Source organism: Heterodontus francisci, chromosome 30 (genome assembly GCF_036365525.1).
Source record: "Heterodontus francisci isolate sHetFra1 chromosome 30, sHetFra1.hap1, whole genome shotgun sequence".
Classification (NCBI taxonomy): domain Eukaryota; kingdom Metazoa; phylum Chordata; class Chondrichthyes; order Heterodontiformes; family Heterodontidae; genus Heterodontus; species Heterodontus francisci.
The window spans coordinates 53,488,799-53,505,982 of record NC_090400.1 but is presented as its reverse complement, the minus strand read 5'-3'; the positions used below and the strand labels follow the sequence as shown (position 1 = coordinate 53,505,982).

At 43.5% G+C, this 17,184-nt stretch overlaps 1 protein-coding gene and 1 long non-coding RNA gene across 2 annotated transcripts in view; one reads left to right on the top strand and one right to left on the bottom strand.

Annotated features, from left to right (window-relative positions):
- The first annotated feature begins 232 nt into the window (after positions 1 to 232).
- Positions 233 to 15,367, top strand: LOC137346800 (uncharacterized). Its single transcript, XR_010968785.1, has 4 exons — positions 233 to 319; positions 661 to 715; positions 9,147 to 9,447; positions 9,905 to 15,367. It is a non-coding gene; the product is annotated as an uncharacterized lncRNA (long non-coding RNA).
- LOC137346799 (heparin cofactor 2-like) overlaps positions 5,306 to 17,184 on the bottom strand; it is a 42,269-nt gene continuing 30,390 nt past the window's right edge. The window contains exons 3-4 of the mRNA XM_068010673.1: positions 13,312 to 13,459; positions 5,306 to 10,082 (exon numbers count right to left, since the gene is read on the bottom strand). Of these exons, the coding sequence (XP_067866774.1) occupies positions 9,891 to 10,082; positions 13,312 to 13,459 (340 nt within the window). The 3' untranslated portion in view covers positions 5,306 to 9,890. The remainder of the gene's footprint in view (positions 10,083 to 13,311; positions 13,460 to 17,184) is intronic.

The window sequence follows — 17,184 nt, the reverse complement described above, 5'->3', positions numbered from 1 at the left end:
ACTGCATAAAGTTTAAAGTGCAACCCTTCCCATCATCCTCTACACCCATGACGTTTATTTGACCCCATCCCCGCGCACCCCCTGCCCCCACTTCCCGCACTGATCTCCTTTGCACTCTTTGTATTGTTTGACTTGGTGCTGTTTGGAACTGTTTTGTAATGTATTTTTTTACAGAATTTTATGAATAAAATATATTTTTTTAAAAACTTACCTCCTCCCCACCAGTGGTAGCGGCTCATTTCCCTGGATGGGGATCCAAAGGAGAGGGAGTGCCGGCCGCCATGCCGAAGATCGCGGTGGGTCCTCAAGATTGGAGGTCGTACGTGCAACTCTATTAACTTTTATTCATTTGCATAAGGTGATTGTGGTCTCATCGCCAAGTGGCGGGGGGGTGGTGGGGCTGTCACGGTAACTCACCGCTGTTGGGATGATCAGGGCGGGCCCTCCCGGCGTCGGGGTCCATGGTGTGCCTCATCGGGGGCCATCTTCAGGCACCCCCCCATTCCCACGCCACGGATCCCCATGTTGAGTGTTTCTTAAAATTCAGCCCTTGGTTTTAGTGACCAGGTGAATCAGCGTCTGAAAGAAAACAACATCTCAGCCTTTCTAGCAGGGTTCTTCCTTTGATAATCCGAAATGTAACCCGCTTTTCCATTTCAGATGGTAATCACTCTCCTGCGCATTCGTTGCATCTTTCGTGAGCATCTCAGACAAGGTAAGTATTTCTGTAATGCAAGAAGCGTTGTGAATCTTTGGAATTCTCTACCCCAGAGGGCTGTGAATGCTCAGTCGTTGAGTATATTCAAGCTAGAGATCAGTAAATTTTTGGATACTAAGGGAATTAAGGGATATGGGATTTTTCTGTTACGACCAGGTGGGAAAGGTGTCTAGGGGTCCTTCTCAGCCTTCACCTGGTCTTACTGTAACAAAGTTTTGTTTTAAACGCACTGTTTTGAGCTCCCCCTTGGTGAATCCTTGTTCACCGCTTTCCAATTATAAGGCAAAGAAATTAGCACAAACAGACTTTCTTAGGTTTAAAGAAGAAAAGTGAAATTTATTAAAAGTTAAACTCTAATTTGGTTAACACCTACGGATACACGCCATGCCCCACACTAGTATGCACAGGCGATACGCACATGCAAATAGAGACAGAAAAGAGCAGAAGAAAAATAAAGTAGGAGACGTTTCTCTCTCAGGGTGTTCATATGTCTTCAATGGTTTCTGAAGTTGGTGAGGAAGATGTGAGCAGACAGGAGAGAGGCAGCAGCAAGCCAGCCACAAGAGAGGTCTTTTCAGTCCAGGAGCAAACAACTTTCTGAGTTCAAATTCTGTTTCTCCAATTTAAAACTCCCCTATTTGACCAGCAGGTGGTCACGTGACCGACTGGTTTGACCAGGCCTCTTCTGTATAAATGGGGCAGGGACTGGTTCCTTTGTTCCAACACTGCCTGCTGGTATGAAAAAAAAATGTCTTCCAGCCAGGGGCTTGGTAACCCCTTGTAATAGGCCTTCTTTTCTTCCCAGCAACAATTTTAAAATTTAATGTCCATGTGGTGAAATATATGTGCCTCATTCTTGGCAGGTGGGGGCCTGCATGACAGGGAATAGGGCGGGAAAGTGAGTTGAGGTAGATCATCAGCCATGATCTTATTGAATGACAGAGCAGGCTCGAGGGGTGGTCTGGCCTATTCCTGCTCCTGTTACTTAGGTTCTTAAGAATCTACTTATTATCTTGACACAAGTGACTGAATAGAAAATATACATGAAGCAGCTGAATTTCAGTGTCTGCTCAGAGAATCTCATGAACCTTGTAGGGTCAACCTTTCTTTTGACCGATTTCCTGATTTTAGCAAAAATTTGAATTATGCGCTTGTGGTTTAATTTCCTTCTTACATTTACTTTTTTTTAATGATGCGAGATATCATTGTTGGTGAATGGAACATTAGCCAGTCTTTGCCTCTAAGTGGCTGCATGAAGTGTTCCCACAGATAATGATAGAGTGCAAAGTAGAGCTGCCTCTGCTCTGCTTTGCTCCAACTATGTGCCTGATTTCTCTCCTGACCCCAAGATTACACCCATAACACATCAGTGTGCTCTTTCCATTGCTCACACTATCCATCCTCCCGGCATCTCTGAGACAAATTGATGATTTAATTATATTAAGTCACAATTTATCTTTTGACAATGGACTCTCACCCACTGGGATCTGGGTTCAAACTATCCAAATCCATAGCATTTAGTACTTTTGGAGTCAGCAGAGAGAAAAGCTCGGTACCATTTTTCTGAGCTGGGTTCAAAGCCAGATCGCAGAGCTGAAAGAGCACTATTCTGCCTCATATTACCACTCAGTTCTTCATTTTGGATAGTAAGTGATGGTCAATTAAGCATTAAAAAATAACGAATGCAATATTTCAGTTGAAGCACCTTCTGTGTTTATCTCGTGGCTCTCCCACTCTTATCTGGGTCTTTCCTCCTTTATCCCACCTTCTCCCCAACAGGTTCTCTCTACCTCCCTCTTTGTCATCCTTCGCCCCTCCCCAACATGCACACAGAAGAATGTTTTTATATGTCTTTCTCACTCCCTCCTCAGCAAGGTCTCTGTCAACCTTCCTACGCCCATGTTCAAAATGGTTTGTGTGTTTTTGTCTCTGGCCCTTCCCCCAGCAGCAGCATCTTACTGTTGACCTCTCACTCCAATATGGTCTCTACTAAAAATCATTGTCATTGGTATTGCCCAACTGAGACCACAATATATATTATAAGTAATACCATAAAACTGCTGGAATTTGTGTCGTGTATCTCGATGTCATTGACACGCAAGGGCTTTTAAACTCTCAATGGCAGATGTTCTGCAATGGCATTTTCCAAGTGGTTGTTTTCCTTGCCAAAGCCCCAAGGTCAACACATTAATTCTTCGTATTTGTCATCTCTCCACCCCACCCCTGCCTCCCCTCTCACAAGGAACAAGGCTTCTCTTGCTTCTGTGTCAATCTATCGTTATGATGTTTCTGTTTTGTTATGTGCATGCTTAATATTATATTAATATGTATTATGTGTTTCTTATTTGTGTGTGTATATATGTGTTTTCATGCTCTATGTATATGTATGCTTTGTGTTTGAGTTCTTTTCCGGATTAAAAATGTATTAAAGCCGATAACACTTCCATAAAAACAGCATGATGCTTTTATTTTACTGTAGCGCCTGCATTACTTCACAGATGCAAAATCATCAGTGAAAAAGAGTTATGAATGCCTTGCTTGTTAATGAATGCTTTGCCCAGGCATGTAATCAAAAACACTTTCTCAAATCTAATTTTTTTATTTAGTTCCTGTGTTACCAAAATACAAATTCAATTGGAATGCCAGAATTATTGGGGGATGGAGAAGATAATCAATGCGAGTGATGAGCTGTGTGAAGCTCTTGTATTTTGTTATATGGCCTCAGTAGAATTGATGTTGGCTTCAGCTATTGGACCAGTGAATAAGGAGCTTCAGCTTTATTGTTGGTTCGGGTAACAGGTCACAGAAAGTGATGATCAGAGATATTCATTTTTCCTAGTAGATTTTCCATGGTTATTTTAATTCATAGAATCAGACATCACAGAAGGAGGCCATTCAGCCCATCGTGCCTGCGCCAGTTCTCTGAACAAGCTCCCAATTAGTCCCACATCCCTGCTCTTTACCCATAGCCCTGCATTTTATTTTCCTTTTTTAAGTGGAGCTCCAATTATCTTGTGAATGTTTCTATTGAGCCTGCTTCCACCATCCTCTCAGATATTCCATAACAGCTAGCTGAGTAAAAAAAATGTCTCATACCCCTCTTCACTTCTTTACTAATTATTTTGAATTTGTTACCAACCCTCCTACCTGTGGAAACAGTTTCTCCTTATTTAACTCTATCAAAACATATCATAATTTTGAACACTCTATTAAATCTCCCCATAACCCCTGCTCTAAGGAAAACAATCCCAGCTTTTCTAGTCTTTCCAGATAACTGAAACCCCTCATCCCTGGTACCATTCTACTAAATTTCCTTTGCATCCTCTCCAAGGCCTTGATGTGTTTTCTAAAGCCTGGCGCCCAGAATTAGAAGCAATTCTCTAGCTAAGGTCTCAGTTGAGATCAACAGATTTTTTGTATACTAGGGAAATCAAGAGATATGGGGATAGTGCAGGAGGGTGTAGCTGCAGTAGAAGATCAGCCATGATCTCGTGGAATGGCGGAGCAGGCTCGAGGGACCAAATGGCCTGCTCCTGCTCCTATTTCTTATGTTCTTATATTCTTAACCAGTGATTGGTAAAGGTTTAGCATAACTTCCTTGCTTTCATACTCCATGCCTCCATTAATAAAGCCAAGGTTGTTAACAGTTTTTTTTAAACAGCTTTTCTCAACTTGCTCTGCCACCTTCATTAAGTTATCAAGGTCAGTAAGTTTGTCAAAGATCTAAAATAGCTAAGCTTTTTACAAAAAGCAGAAATTACTCAGTAAATTAGTAGCACCAAGAAGCACAATACCAGCAGCAGCAACAACCTGAATTCGAATAGAATTACATAGAAAGTACAACACAGTAATGGGCTGTTTGACTGCAGCAGTTCATGTTGGCACTTACATAGCACTTCAATAAAACATCCCAAAGCATTTCACATTGGTGAGAATAACTGGACACTGAGGAGTGGAGGGGGATGTATTAAGGGTAGTAGCCTAAATGAAGATCAGACAGGTAGATTTTGATGAGGCTTTTGAAGGAGGGGAGAGAGAGATATAGCAAGGCTCAGGAGTTTATGGAGAGTGTTCCAAAGTGGGACTGATATAGCTAAAGGCTGTGCAGTCAAAAGTAGAGCCTTGGGGCCACAAATATAGTTTAAATCAAGGTTTCTGTTAATTTGCACGTATCTGAAGCTGCAGATAATAACAGAACTCAGTGTTCTGAACTAGGATTTATCCACCAATGGGGCAGCAGCACTAAGAACAACCTTCCCTAAGCCTCCAAGCACTCAATTAAAACTGGACAAATCTGTGTATAAGAAGTAAATGCAAATAGGACTGAGTTGTCTGTGCTTTGTGGCCCAAATTGCCACAGCTTGAGGGATGAAAATGGGCCACAGACTATACTTTGCTCACTCCTGCATGAAATGAAGCATCAGTTTTTTTTTAAAGTTAGGGTTCAGGATTGAAATTTTGCAGGTCCTACATGCACCATATGTTCAGAAGCACCACAATTACACAGAGTTTGAGGTTTGTTGTCAACATGTGATAATCTGTTGAGTCAAAGCATCAAGTGCACGTAAACAGGCTAGAATTTCTCTATCATATTTATTGATCAGATTAAATGCAAGTTGACAAAGAAACTGACTCGATTGATTTAATTTAAATAGAGCCATTGATCGTTATCGCAGAGTCTTCAGAACTAGAGAACAAGGCAATGCCTCTTTGTACAATGAATTCAGAGAAGGCAGACATCTTAAACCACCATTGTTATCAGTTGTAACAGTTTTTTTAAATTTTAGAAACATACATGAAAGTAAGTTCAAGGTAAGTATTTAACAAACAATACAAATACAGCCTCAACCATAACCAGTAGCATGAACAAGGAAGTAAACCAAGCCACTATGGTCATTGTCAAAAAAAAAACAAGTGAACTGGATGTATCTAAGACGCCAACTTGAACAATCATGTTGACCAATCAACCCGAAATTTATTCTACCCTGTAGTATACATATATGTTTTCAATTAAAACTTTGTGTATTTTGGGACCATACAAGTCAATGTGCTTTTATTTCAAGCTGTAGTTCTCGGCAAAGGTTTTATAACCACGGCTACAGGGAACAAACTGTGTGGGTGATGCCAATCTCTCTTGGAAAGATACTTTTCCTTTCAAAGAAAGTGTGACCGATATCTGCAAAGTCCAGATGACTATCACGGATGTGGGTGATGCAGGCCAGGTCACCTCTGAGAAGGTGGGCTGAATTTTACCAGCCCCTCGACACCGTGGGTCGTGGCGAGGAGGCCAGTAAAATGCTAGTGGGAGCGGCCCTACTTGACCCACGGCGCCAAGAAGGCCCCATCGAATATTAGCGGCGGCAGCGAGGCCTCACTGTGGCCCCCACCCCCCCATCCCCCGCATCTTGGTGGCGGGGCCTTCATTACAATATTAAAATTAGTATAATTAAAATGCAAATTAACTTACCGGATGACGGTGGCTGTCCCACACCGATTTTACAGCCAACCTGCCGCAACTCACCAGGCAAGACACTGGTGGGGAGGGGGGAGGAATAAAATTATCAAGGCGGGGGGCGGGGTGGGGGGTGGTGGGGGGTGAGCGGGTAAAACTATTCCTATTGGTTGTGGGGATGGTGGGAAGGGGTTGGGGTCAAAGATACTGAAGTTCGGGGGGGGGGGTGAAGTTTGGAATTTCAAAACGTGTATTTTCAGGGGGATAGACCAACTGAAGTGTTGAACACAAGGACATAAGAAATAAGAGTAGGAGTAGGCCATTCAGCCCCTCAAGCCTGCCCCGCCATTCAATAAGATCATGGCTGATCTGTCCCAAGTCCTCAACTTCTCTTTCAGGCCAGCTCAGTGGGCAGGGTGGGAGAGGGGATTCAATGTTGAATTGAACTTTTATTAATGTTTAAAAATTATACCGGCACCTTTAAATATGTTAATATATCCTGAAGGACATGAAGCCCTTTAAAAATGGTGCCGCGCCTGTGCAGTGACGCTGAACACTGTTGCCGGAGATGTCTCTATGTCATCGGGGGCGGCTGCTCTGCCCCCTCCATTTAAATGAGCCCTCGTGCATAATATCGCAGGGGCTGTGTGGCGGCACTTCCGTGACGGAAGGCCACCGACTTCACAGTGCACCGCCGCAGAGCGTGGCGTGCTGATAAAATTCAGTCCGATGTGATTGGTGTGCTTGGCCATTTCAAGGGGCATTAAGAGTCAACCACATAGTGTGGGACAGTAGAGACCAGACTGTGTAGAGGTGGCAGGTTCCCATCCTTGAGGGATATTAATGAACCTGTTGGGTTTTTGGCTCTTCGACCAGCCTTCATGGCTATTTTCCTGGTGCTGGCCCACAGATTTGTTGAATTCAATTTCGCCATTTTCCTTTGTGGGATCTAACTGTATGAGCTCTGGGTTGCCAGTCTAGCACCTTAACCACTATACAATCGTACCCATCATATGAAGATAAGATGGTCAAATATCATTGAGGACGATTTGAAACAATTGCATGTTGACTAATGATTGCATGTTGAGGCATAGAAAGTGCACAAATCAAAACTAACAACTCTTTGTAAGGAGCACAATAAAGAAGGAATATACTTCAATACGTCACGTACCCTGTCCAAAAGGAAGTTATTTTCCAGTTTAACTATTACTTAATTACTCCAAATATTTGCCCAGACATTTGATAAAATATGAGTCTTAATTTGCAGAGGCATGGTTGCATAACTGCTGATATCCCATTCAGTTCCTCACCTGAGTGGACATTCTTCATCTGTACATTTATACAGTGGACCGCCAGCAGACTATTTAGCCATGGAGGGCATCACAGATAAGCTTGATCCTTTCCTCACTTGACATCCACAAGCACACTCATCAGCAGGATAAAAATCAGAAGCAGGAACCCTGGTCATTTATTTTCCCCCTCCTGAGCTAAGAGTGCTGAAACCAATTAAAGCACCCTAACTGCTTCCTGGCTCAAATCAGATAACTAGTTACAGGCTGTGAATCAAACCTGGGAGCTTCTGGACTCTATGGCTTGGCACTACAGCAGTATTTCTTACAGCGTTCCATCAGCAAACAGGCCATTTTAAGGCCTAGGCCTCAATTAAGTAGAACTGTGGGCACCAAGGGGGCATCCCAATGCAGCTCTCCACATTCAGGCCTTGTGCACTATTGGGCAGCGAAGTAAATCCTGGAGACGTGGGGGACATGGAGATGGGGAGGCCAGGGTGGCAGCAGCCTAGATTATTTTGTGGGGTCTGGAAGGGGCACTCTAGCTCCTCCTGGCCCCACAAAAATAATTTAAGTTTACCTCTATGGGGCCTCTTTGGCTCTATCGCCAGTGAAACCGGTTGAAGGGAGCACACCACAGTCTTTGACAAGTTCTGGCCTGAATTAGCATTCGATGTGCATAAAGGGGCACACCACCCAAAACAGGCACGTGCTTCGGCTGCTCAGCGATAGACCCTTGTAAAAGTGGCTGTGGGATGATCGGTGGCTTTAACTGGCAGTAAGTCTACTGTCCTGACTTTGAGACTGTTCGCGCCAGTTTCAGCGAGTTAAAATCAGCCAACGATTGTCCAAAACGAAGGACTGCCTTTTCAGTCCTCATAATCTCACATAATTTGTTATGTATTGAACCGTGCTGTGTTCAGCAAGTTAAAAGTTAAATTAATGTTATGGGGAGTAAAATAATAGCAAATTAAATAAAAGAGGCTTTCCTTGGGCCAGAGGAGTAACATTCGTAAATAAAAATGCACAATTGTAAAATACAGTGTAGAGTCCTGAAAAGGATGTAAAATAGAGAAACTACTGAACATCAGGACCCTCCCTATTTCAGTAACTTCTTACAACCCTCCAGGACCTCTGCATTCCTCCAATTCCAGCCTCCTGCACATCCCCAATTACCATTGCACCACTATTGGCAGCCATGCTTTCAGCTGCCTAGGCCCTAAGCTCTGGAATTCCCTCCCGAAACCTCTCTGCCTCTCTACCTCTCACTCCTTCTTTAAGACATTCCTTAAAACCTACCTCTTTGACCAAGCTTTTGGTCACCTGTCCTAATATCTCTTTAACGTAGTTTGGTGTCAAACTTTGTTTGAAAACGCTCCTGTGAAATGCCTCGGGATGTTTTACTGAATTAAAAACACTATATAAATGTAAATTATTGTTATAGTGACCTGTACAATTTTCTTTAATGCCCCTCTTGATAATTCAAAGTGGTCTTTTGCTTAAAGGAAGGAGGGAATTATCCAGTTGTTCAAATTAAATAATTTTAATAAAACAGCGTATGAGGTATTCTTGCAATGATGTCAATTTAAATTATCAGATAATTTGACATAAGCAACTTTGAATTACCAGGAATGGCCTGCATTCCATATATCCTCCTAATTTAACTCTTTTATTTCTCCATTTAAAGGGCCACTACTTTTGGTATTCATTTTAAGAGACTGATTGAATAGAAATATGGACAATGACGGACAGCAGAAGATCCTTTGGTCGATTCAGTCTGTCCCATGCAATTGCAATACCTTGTGTATCCCAGTATCCCCAACCAAAACCATGTGATCTCCTGGGAGAGGCGAAAAAAACAGATAAAATATTTTAATAAAAGCAAATTACTGCAGATGCTGGAAATCGGAAACACAAACAAAAAGTGCTGGAAATACTCAGCAGGTCTGGCAGCAACTGTGGAGAGAGAAGCAAAGTTAACGTTTCAGGTCAGTGACCCTTCATCGTTTACTCTGCAAAGAAAAGAGAAAATGTTTGAATTAAATTTGGAAACGTTCAAATGCGTGTACATGTGTAGTACATTTAGGGACACTGGAGAATATAATTAAACACCAGTATAATCCTGTGTAGCGGTGCTGAGCTGCAGTTTCAGTTTCCACCCACGCCCCGACCCCACCGCCCATTCTGAGTTTCCAATCTCACTATTTTGCTGTACAAATGGACTGATGCCTTCTTCAAGGTTTGGAAAATAATAAGTTTCAGCAATGCAGCTACCTGGACTCTGCAATCTGTTGTGACTGTAACATGGACAATGTAAAGTGAATAATTAAATTGTGTGATGGTTAGTTGGGGAATTCCCTGGACTCTATATTAAACATAGTGTGCCTTTACCTCTGCTGGAATTTACATAACCATGACTCTTGCCTTCTCTCTATTGGTTTAAAGGGTTCATCACTCGTCCCATGAAAAGCAGTGACTGGGTGTGATGCTCAAAGATGAGGAATAGGAATGGGCGATCAGCCATAAATTTGGCCTGTGAAGAAAGAGGCATGAACCCAGAGAGAGAGACGGCAGCAACTTCACTTCCTTCTTCATCCACCTTCAGTGCAACATGTTGCTTTAGCTGTGGAAAACAAGGGAAAAAATTATGAATACATCATATGGCAAGGGTAAAGTCAGCAAATATGGCACCTACATTCTCAGCTCACTGGATATCTCAGTTGGTGCATACCACTAACCAGTGAGGAATTGAGTTATATATATCAGGGAGGTCCCATGTTCCTGAATTAGCTCTTCTGAATTAACTGAGCTAGAATCGTGACAAAACCCCTGGCCAAAGGAGGAGAAAAATTAACCAGGATTCATCTTACCATAGAATTATACAGCAAAGAAGGAGGCCACTTGGCTCATTGTGCCTGTGCCGGCTTTCTGAAAGAATTACCAACCAGTCCCACTCCCCTGCTCTTTCCTCATAGCTCTTCAATTTTTTCCAACTTTTCAAGTATTTATCCAATTCCCTTCTGAAAGTTACTATTGAATCTGCTCCCACCACCCTTTTAAGCAATGCATTCCAGATCATAACATTGCTTTCTTTTGCCAATTATTTTAAATCTGTGTCCTCTGGTTACCGACCCTCCTGCCAGTATTCCTGTAGCAAAGTGCATGCATATGAGTATCGGATGAGGATAGAATTGGACTTGGCTGTGAACCATCACCCCCCAGCACCCCCCACATCCCCAGCCACTTCAGTCAAATAACCTCCCAACATTCATTGTCCATGTTGTGAATCTTTGGAATTCTCTACTCCAGAGGGTTGTGGATGCTCCATCGTTGAATATATTTAAGGGAGCGATAGACAAAATTTTGGTCTCTCAGGGAATCAAGGGAAATCGGGAATAGGCGGGAAAGTGGAGTTGAAGCCGAAGATCAGCCACGATTTTATTGAATGGTGGGGCAGGCTTAATGGGCATATGGTCTACTCCTGTTCCTATTTCTTACATTCATAAATGAAGGCTGGCTACTTAGGCAATATTTCAGAGGGCATCCACCATCCATACAATCAGAACCCAGCATGAGTAAGGATCTTCCCATACTGGGAAGGTTGAGGCATACTCCCACCCTGTTGCATATCACTGGGACATGCTCCATCATCACTTCCTTTCCCATGAAACCTTATCAGCACAAACATCTTATACTTGAAAGCCTTCCCCCATTGCAGGGGAATCTCTGATCACTCTGTGAAATGAAGCCCTATCAGTGAACTACTTTAGTAGCCTCAGGGGTCTATGAGGTATCAATAGGATTCCTAAGTTGCTTTATTCACAGAATATGGGCATCCCTGGCAAGACCAGCATTTATTGCCTCTCCCTAATTGCTCTGGAGAAGGTGGCAGGCCACTTTTTCCCCCCCAAAAATATACTTTATTCATAGAAATCTGTAAAAAATACATTACTGAACAATACAAAACAGCACCAAGTTGACATTCCAAAAAGTGCAATGGAAATCAGTTTTCTTCAATACAGGAGTGAGTTGCCTCACAACTCTTCCATTCCATTTTACATGCCATGTACATTTTACAGCAAACCCATATTTGGTGTATATAGCCTCAGAGGTTTCCCATGGGTCCCGCCCCTCAGTTCACTTTGGTGGGGGGACCTTACACAGTGGTCTTTCCCCATTGAGCCTTTGCTGCGGCTGCCCCAAGCTTCAGTGCGTCCCTCAGCACGTAGTCCGGGACCTTGGAATGTGCCAGTCTGCAACACTTGGTCGTGGACAACTCTTTGCATTGGAAGATCAGCAGGTTTCGGGCAGACCAAAGAGCATCTTTCACCGAATTGATAGTCCTCCAGCAGCAGTTGATGTTTATCTCGGTGTGCGTCCCTGGGAACAGCCCGTAGAGCACAGAGACTTGTGTTACAGAGCTGCTTGGGATGAACCTCGACAAAAACCACTGCATCTCTTTCCATACCTGCTTTGCAAAGACACATTCCAGAAGGAGGTGGGCAACCGTCTCTCCCCCGCCGCAGCCACCTCGAGGCCATTGTGCGGAGGGGGCGAGACTCCGGGCGTGCAGGAAGGATCTGACAGGGAGGGCTCTTCTCACCACCAGCCAAGCTACATCTTGGTGCTTGTTTGAAAGTTCTGATGATGAGGCATTCTGCTCGGGGAACCATCCGACAGGATCCACCATCTCCTTTTCCTGTAGGGTCTTGAGGACATTCCTTGCAGACCACTGCCTGATGGATTGGTGGTCAAAGGTGACTTTCCACAGAAGCTTTCCCATGAAGGATAGGTGGTACAGCACAGTCCAAATGGATGGAGCATTCTGTGGCAATGTGACCAGACCCATCCTTCGCAACACCTGGGACATATACAACTTCAGCACGTAGTGAGGCTTGGTGTTTGCATACTGGGGATCTATGCACAGCTTGATGCAGCTGCACACGAAAGTGGTCATCAGGATGAGGGTGACATTGGGTACATTTTTCCTGCCCTCATCCAGAGGTTTGAACATCGTGTCCCTCCGGGCCCGGTCCATTTTGGATCTCCAGATAAAATGGAAAATGGCTCGGGTGATCACCACAGCACAGGAGTAGGGCATGGGCCAGACCTGCACCACATACAACAACAACACGAGCACCTCATGACCAGGTTCTTGCCAACAATGGAGAGAGAGAACACTGCTCCCACATGCTCAGTTTATGGTGTACCTGGCTACTCACTTCTTCCAGGTTTTGGCGCACACTCCAGCCTTTCTGAACCATATCCCCAGCACCTTCAGGTAATCTGACCTGACAGTGAAGGGGACAAAGGATCAGTCAGCCCAGTTCCCAAAGAACATGGCCTCACTCTTGCCTTGGTTAACTTTGGCTCCTGAGGCCAATTCGAACTGGTCACAGATGCTCATCAGTCTGCAAACAGACAGAAGGTAGCAGGCCACTTCTTTGAAACTCTACAATCTGTCATAGTGATTTTGATTTGACTACAGTGGCTTACAGAGAGCAATTCATAGTGAACCACATTTGGGTCTGAAGTCACATATAAGCCAGACCAGATTTCCTTCCCTAAAGGGCATTAGTGAACCAGATGGGGTTTTAATGACAATCTAGCAGTTTTATGGTCATTATTATTGGTACTGGCTTTTTATTCCAGATGAACTTAATTAATTGAATTTAAATGCCCCAGCTGTAGTGGGATTTGAACTCCTGTCTCTGGATCATTAATTCATTAACAGCCACTATGCTATTGTACCTGCTACCTTAGCTGCCTAATCACCTCCTCTACTTGATGGCATTTGCATGCAGTGCTTGTACTGCCAGAGCATGTGGTAAAAGCACGACTGCAATACTCACTGAATTAACATGCAGGTTCCCCTGTTCACAAATACCAGACAAATCTGCTTCATTGTGGAAGAGATCCATCACGCCCATATCTTGAAACATTTCAATTAAGTCATAGTTGCCATGTAGAGTGAACTTTGGAATATAGACTTCCCTTGTCCTGTGAAAGAGCAGACATAAATCATTCAGACATCAAACACTCTACTAGAATTTATGCTTTTGGTAAAATATTTCACTTAAACAGACAGATATGCCATGAACTTGTAATTTGTTCCTGGACCCTCGCTCGTCACACCATCTCGTTTTTTGAGTTACATTTCTGGTTCCTCTATTATTCTCTGTTCTTCATTATCAATGTTCTCTGCCTCCTCCCCCACTCCAAAGATACTGACTCCTTACTGGAGATAAAACTCTATAAGCATCGGGGCCCTTCTGAACCGTTGCAAAACGGGTGTTATTGATGTCTGTCTTGGCAGTGAATAAGGCAGTCTATATATCAACCATGCCTAATCCAGTCCCCACCAGACCTATACACTTTCCCAGAGCGGTTACTGGATTGCAATTAACAGCCAGAACCCAGGCTGATATTTCTCCCACTGCATAACCCAGGGGACTGAGATCAATAGTAGCACTTCTACTGTCTGAAATCAGCTAATTCAGCGCAGACCCAGAATCAAAACACTCTTAACAAATTTTTGGATGTCAAAAATGTGAAACCCCTTATGTCCCGGGGGATCTCTTCCTCTATTATCTACACAGTTTTACATCCACAAGCACGACATCACCTAAACCATTTTCTTTTCAACCTTGCTTGTGTCCTACATTATGAAGCTTGGAGCTTTACCTAAGTTTTCCATTTAAAAAAAAAATCAATCTATGTTGTGTATAATGCCATATTTAACTATCTGTCAAGGTGGCATTGACAGAGATCTTAGAGAAGGTTGACTAACTGGTTTCTTAGCCGGGAGTGAGCAGGTCGCACAGGAACATCTAACAATAAGTGTTATTAAAAAACCATAGACCAAAAAATGTATTTCGTGTTAATGTCTCCATATATTGTACATGTGAATACAAGGATATTAGCATTGGCACAGGATCCCACACAATTTATTCAGTTCAGCCACTTGTTTAAAAGCATCTTTTAACAAAAATGTGTTCTTGAGATATGGGTATCGCTGGCAAAGGCCAGCTTGTATTGTCCATCCCTAGTTGCCCTGGGAAGGTGACTTTCTCCTTGAGTCACCGCAGACCTTGTGATGATGGTGCTCCCACAATAGTGCTAGGGAATTGCAGGATGTTAACCCAGCGACAATGAAGGATAGTCATACATGTCCAAGTTTGGATGCTGTGTGACTTGGAGGTGTTTCTTAGAGCTCTAACAATGGAACTTGCACATCACTTTCTACTCTGGTCTTCCTCAGTTTGTACAGGTAAGAGGGATGTGCCATGAAAGAAACCCTGGTGAGTTGCTGTAGTGTATCCTGTACACACTGCAGCCACAGTGCAATGGTGATGGAGTCAATCCAGTGACAGGGGCATCAATCACATGAAGTACTCTATAACTTTGCAGACTTTTAAAAAGCAAAATTCAAAATGTCAGCCAATTCAGACCATTGCTTAATGTCTCAATCCTTTGATGTCAGTAGATATCTGAATCCCGGAGTTTTGTTACCCAATTTGGACTGAAAGTAGGAATTGTCCAATAAATAAATCTGAGCCTTATACAGTGGAGGGTAAATTAAAACCCAACAGGTTCAAAAATACTATTTTCAGACTTCCAATGCTTCTTTTTTTGTATCCCCCTTTTCAGTACCTAATTTTAATGAGCCTGTGCCTGTATTTCAGTGTCTTGACAGAGTCTAGTTGTTGAGTAAGCCAGTCTTTGATCTTATATGAGATGATTTCATGAACCAGGCAGCAAAATTCAGCTGTAAATAAATTTAAAAGAAAGACTTGTATTTTCATTGCTTCTTACCATTTCTCTCAGAAATATTTCAAAGTGCTTCACGTCATGAGTTACTTTGACGTGTTGTCATCGTTATGTAGGCAAACTCGTCACTGGACAAATCTGTCAGCCTCTGGTGACTCCTTGTTGAGAAGCAATTATGACATGTTTAACAATTCCAGATTGCTGTTAGTTAGTTACAGAATAAAGTATCAGCACTGAAGGATTGCTGCACCAGTATTGTAATAGGAAAATGCACATTTCTTATCTTGTTCTTTGCATTCCCTGAGGAAGTTGCATGTTCAGTCAGCACTCACTCAAGAAACCAATTTCTCAATGAGTATGGGATGCCCATCAAAGATTCAAAAAATGTGGAGGGATACCTTTTTACTGGGAATCAAGAGAATCAGTCTATTTCTGAACAATAGACTCTGCAGCCTTATAGAAAGTGATGAGATTTACTGCAATGATATCAGGGATTTTTTTATTTGCTTGGGGGATATGGGTGTCGCTGGCTATGCAAGCATTTATTGTCCAACCCTAATTGCCCTTGAGAAGGTGGCAGTGAGCTGCCTTCTTGAAGCCGCTGCAGTCCTTGAGGTGTTGGTGCACCAATAGTCCTGTTAGGAAGAGAGTTCCAGGATTTTGACCCAGCGACAGTGATGGAATGCTGATATAGTTCCAAGTAAGGATAGCGTGTGGCTTGGAGGGGAACTTGCAGGTGGTGGTGTTCCCATGCATCTGCTGCCCTTGTCCTTCTAGGTGGTAGAGGTCGCCGGTTTGAAAGGTGCTGTCAAAGGAGCCTTGGTGAGTTGCTGCAGTGCATCTTGTAGATGGTACACACTGCTGCCACTGTGCGCCTATGGTGGTGGGAGTGAATGTTTAAGGTGGTGTATGGGGTGCCAGTCAAGTGGGCTGCTTTGTCCTGGATGGTGTCAAGCTTCTTGAGTGTTGTTGGAGCTGCACCCATCCAGGCAAATGGAGAGTATTCCATCACACTCCTGACTTGTGCCTTGTAGATGGAGGACAGGATTTGGGAAGTCAGGAGATGAGTTATTCGCCGCAGCATTCCTAACCTCTGATCTGCTCTTGTAGCCACCACACTTATGTGGCTGGTCCAGTTCATTTTCTGGTCAATGGTGATCCCAAGGATGTTGATAGTGAGGGATTCAGCAATGGTAATGCCAAGGGAAGATGGTTAGATTGTGTCTTGTTTGAGGTGGTCATTACCTGGCACTTGTGTGGCACGAATAATACTTGCCACTTATCAGCCTAAGCCTGGATGTTGTCCAGGTCTTGCTGCATCTGGACATGGACTGCTTCAGTAGCTGAGGAGTCGTGAATGGTGCTGAACATTGTGCAATCATCAGCGAACATCCCCACTTCTGATGTTATGATTGAAGGAAGGTCATTGATGAAGCAGCTGAAGATGATTGGACCTGGGCCACTACCCTGAGGAACTCTTGTAGTAATGTCCTGGAGCTGAGATGATTGACCTCTAACAACCACAACCACCTTCCTTTTTGCTAGGTATGACTCCAACCAGTGGAGAGTTTTCCCCCTGATTCCCATTGAGTCCAGTTTTGCTCGGGCTCCTTGATCAAATGTTGCCTTGATGTCAAAGGCAGTCACTCTCACCTCACCTCTGGAGTTCAGCTCTTTTGCCCATGTCTGGACTAAGGTTGTAATGTGGTCAGGAGCTGAGTAACCCTGGTGGTACCCAATCTGAGCGACAGTGAGCAGGTTATTGCTGAGCAAGTGCCGCTTGATAGCACTGTTGACGACTCCTTCCATCACTTTGCTGATGATCGGGAGTAAACTGATAGGGCGGTAATTGACAAGGTTGGATTTGTCCTGCTTTTTGTGTACAGGACATACCTGGGTAATTTTCCACATTGCTGGGTAGATGCCAGTGTTGTAGCTGTCCTGGAACAGCTTGG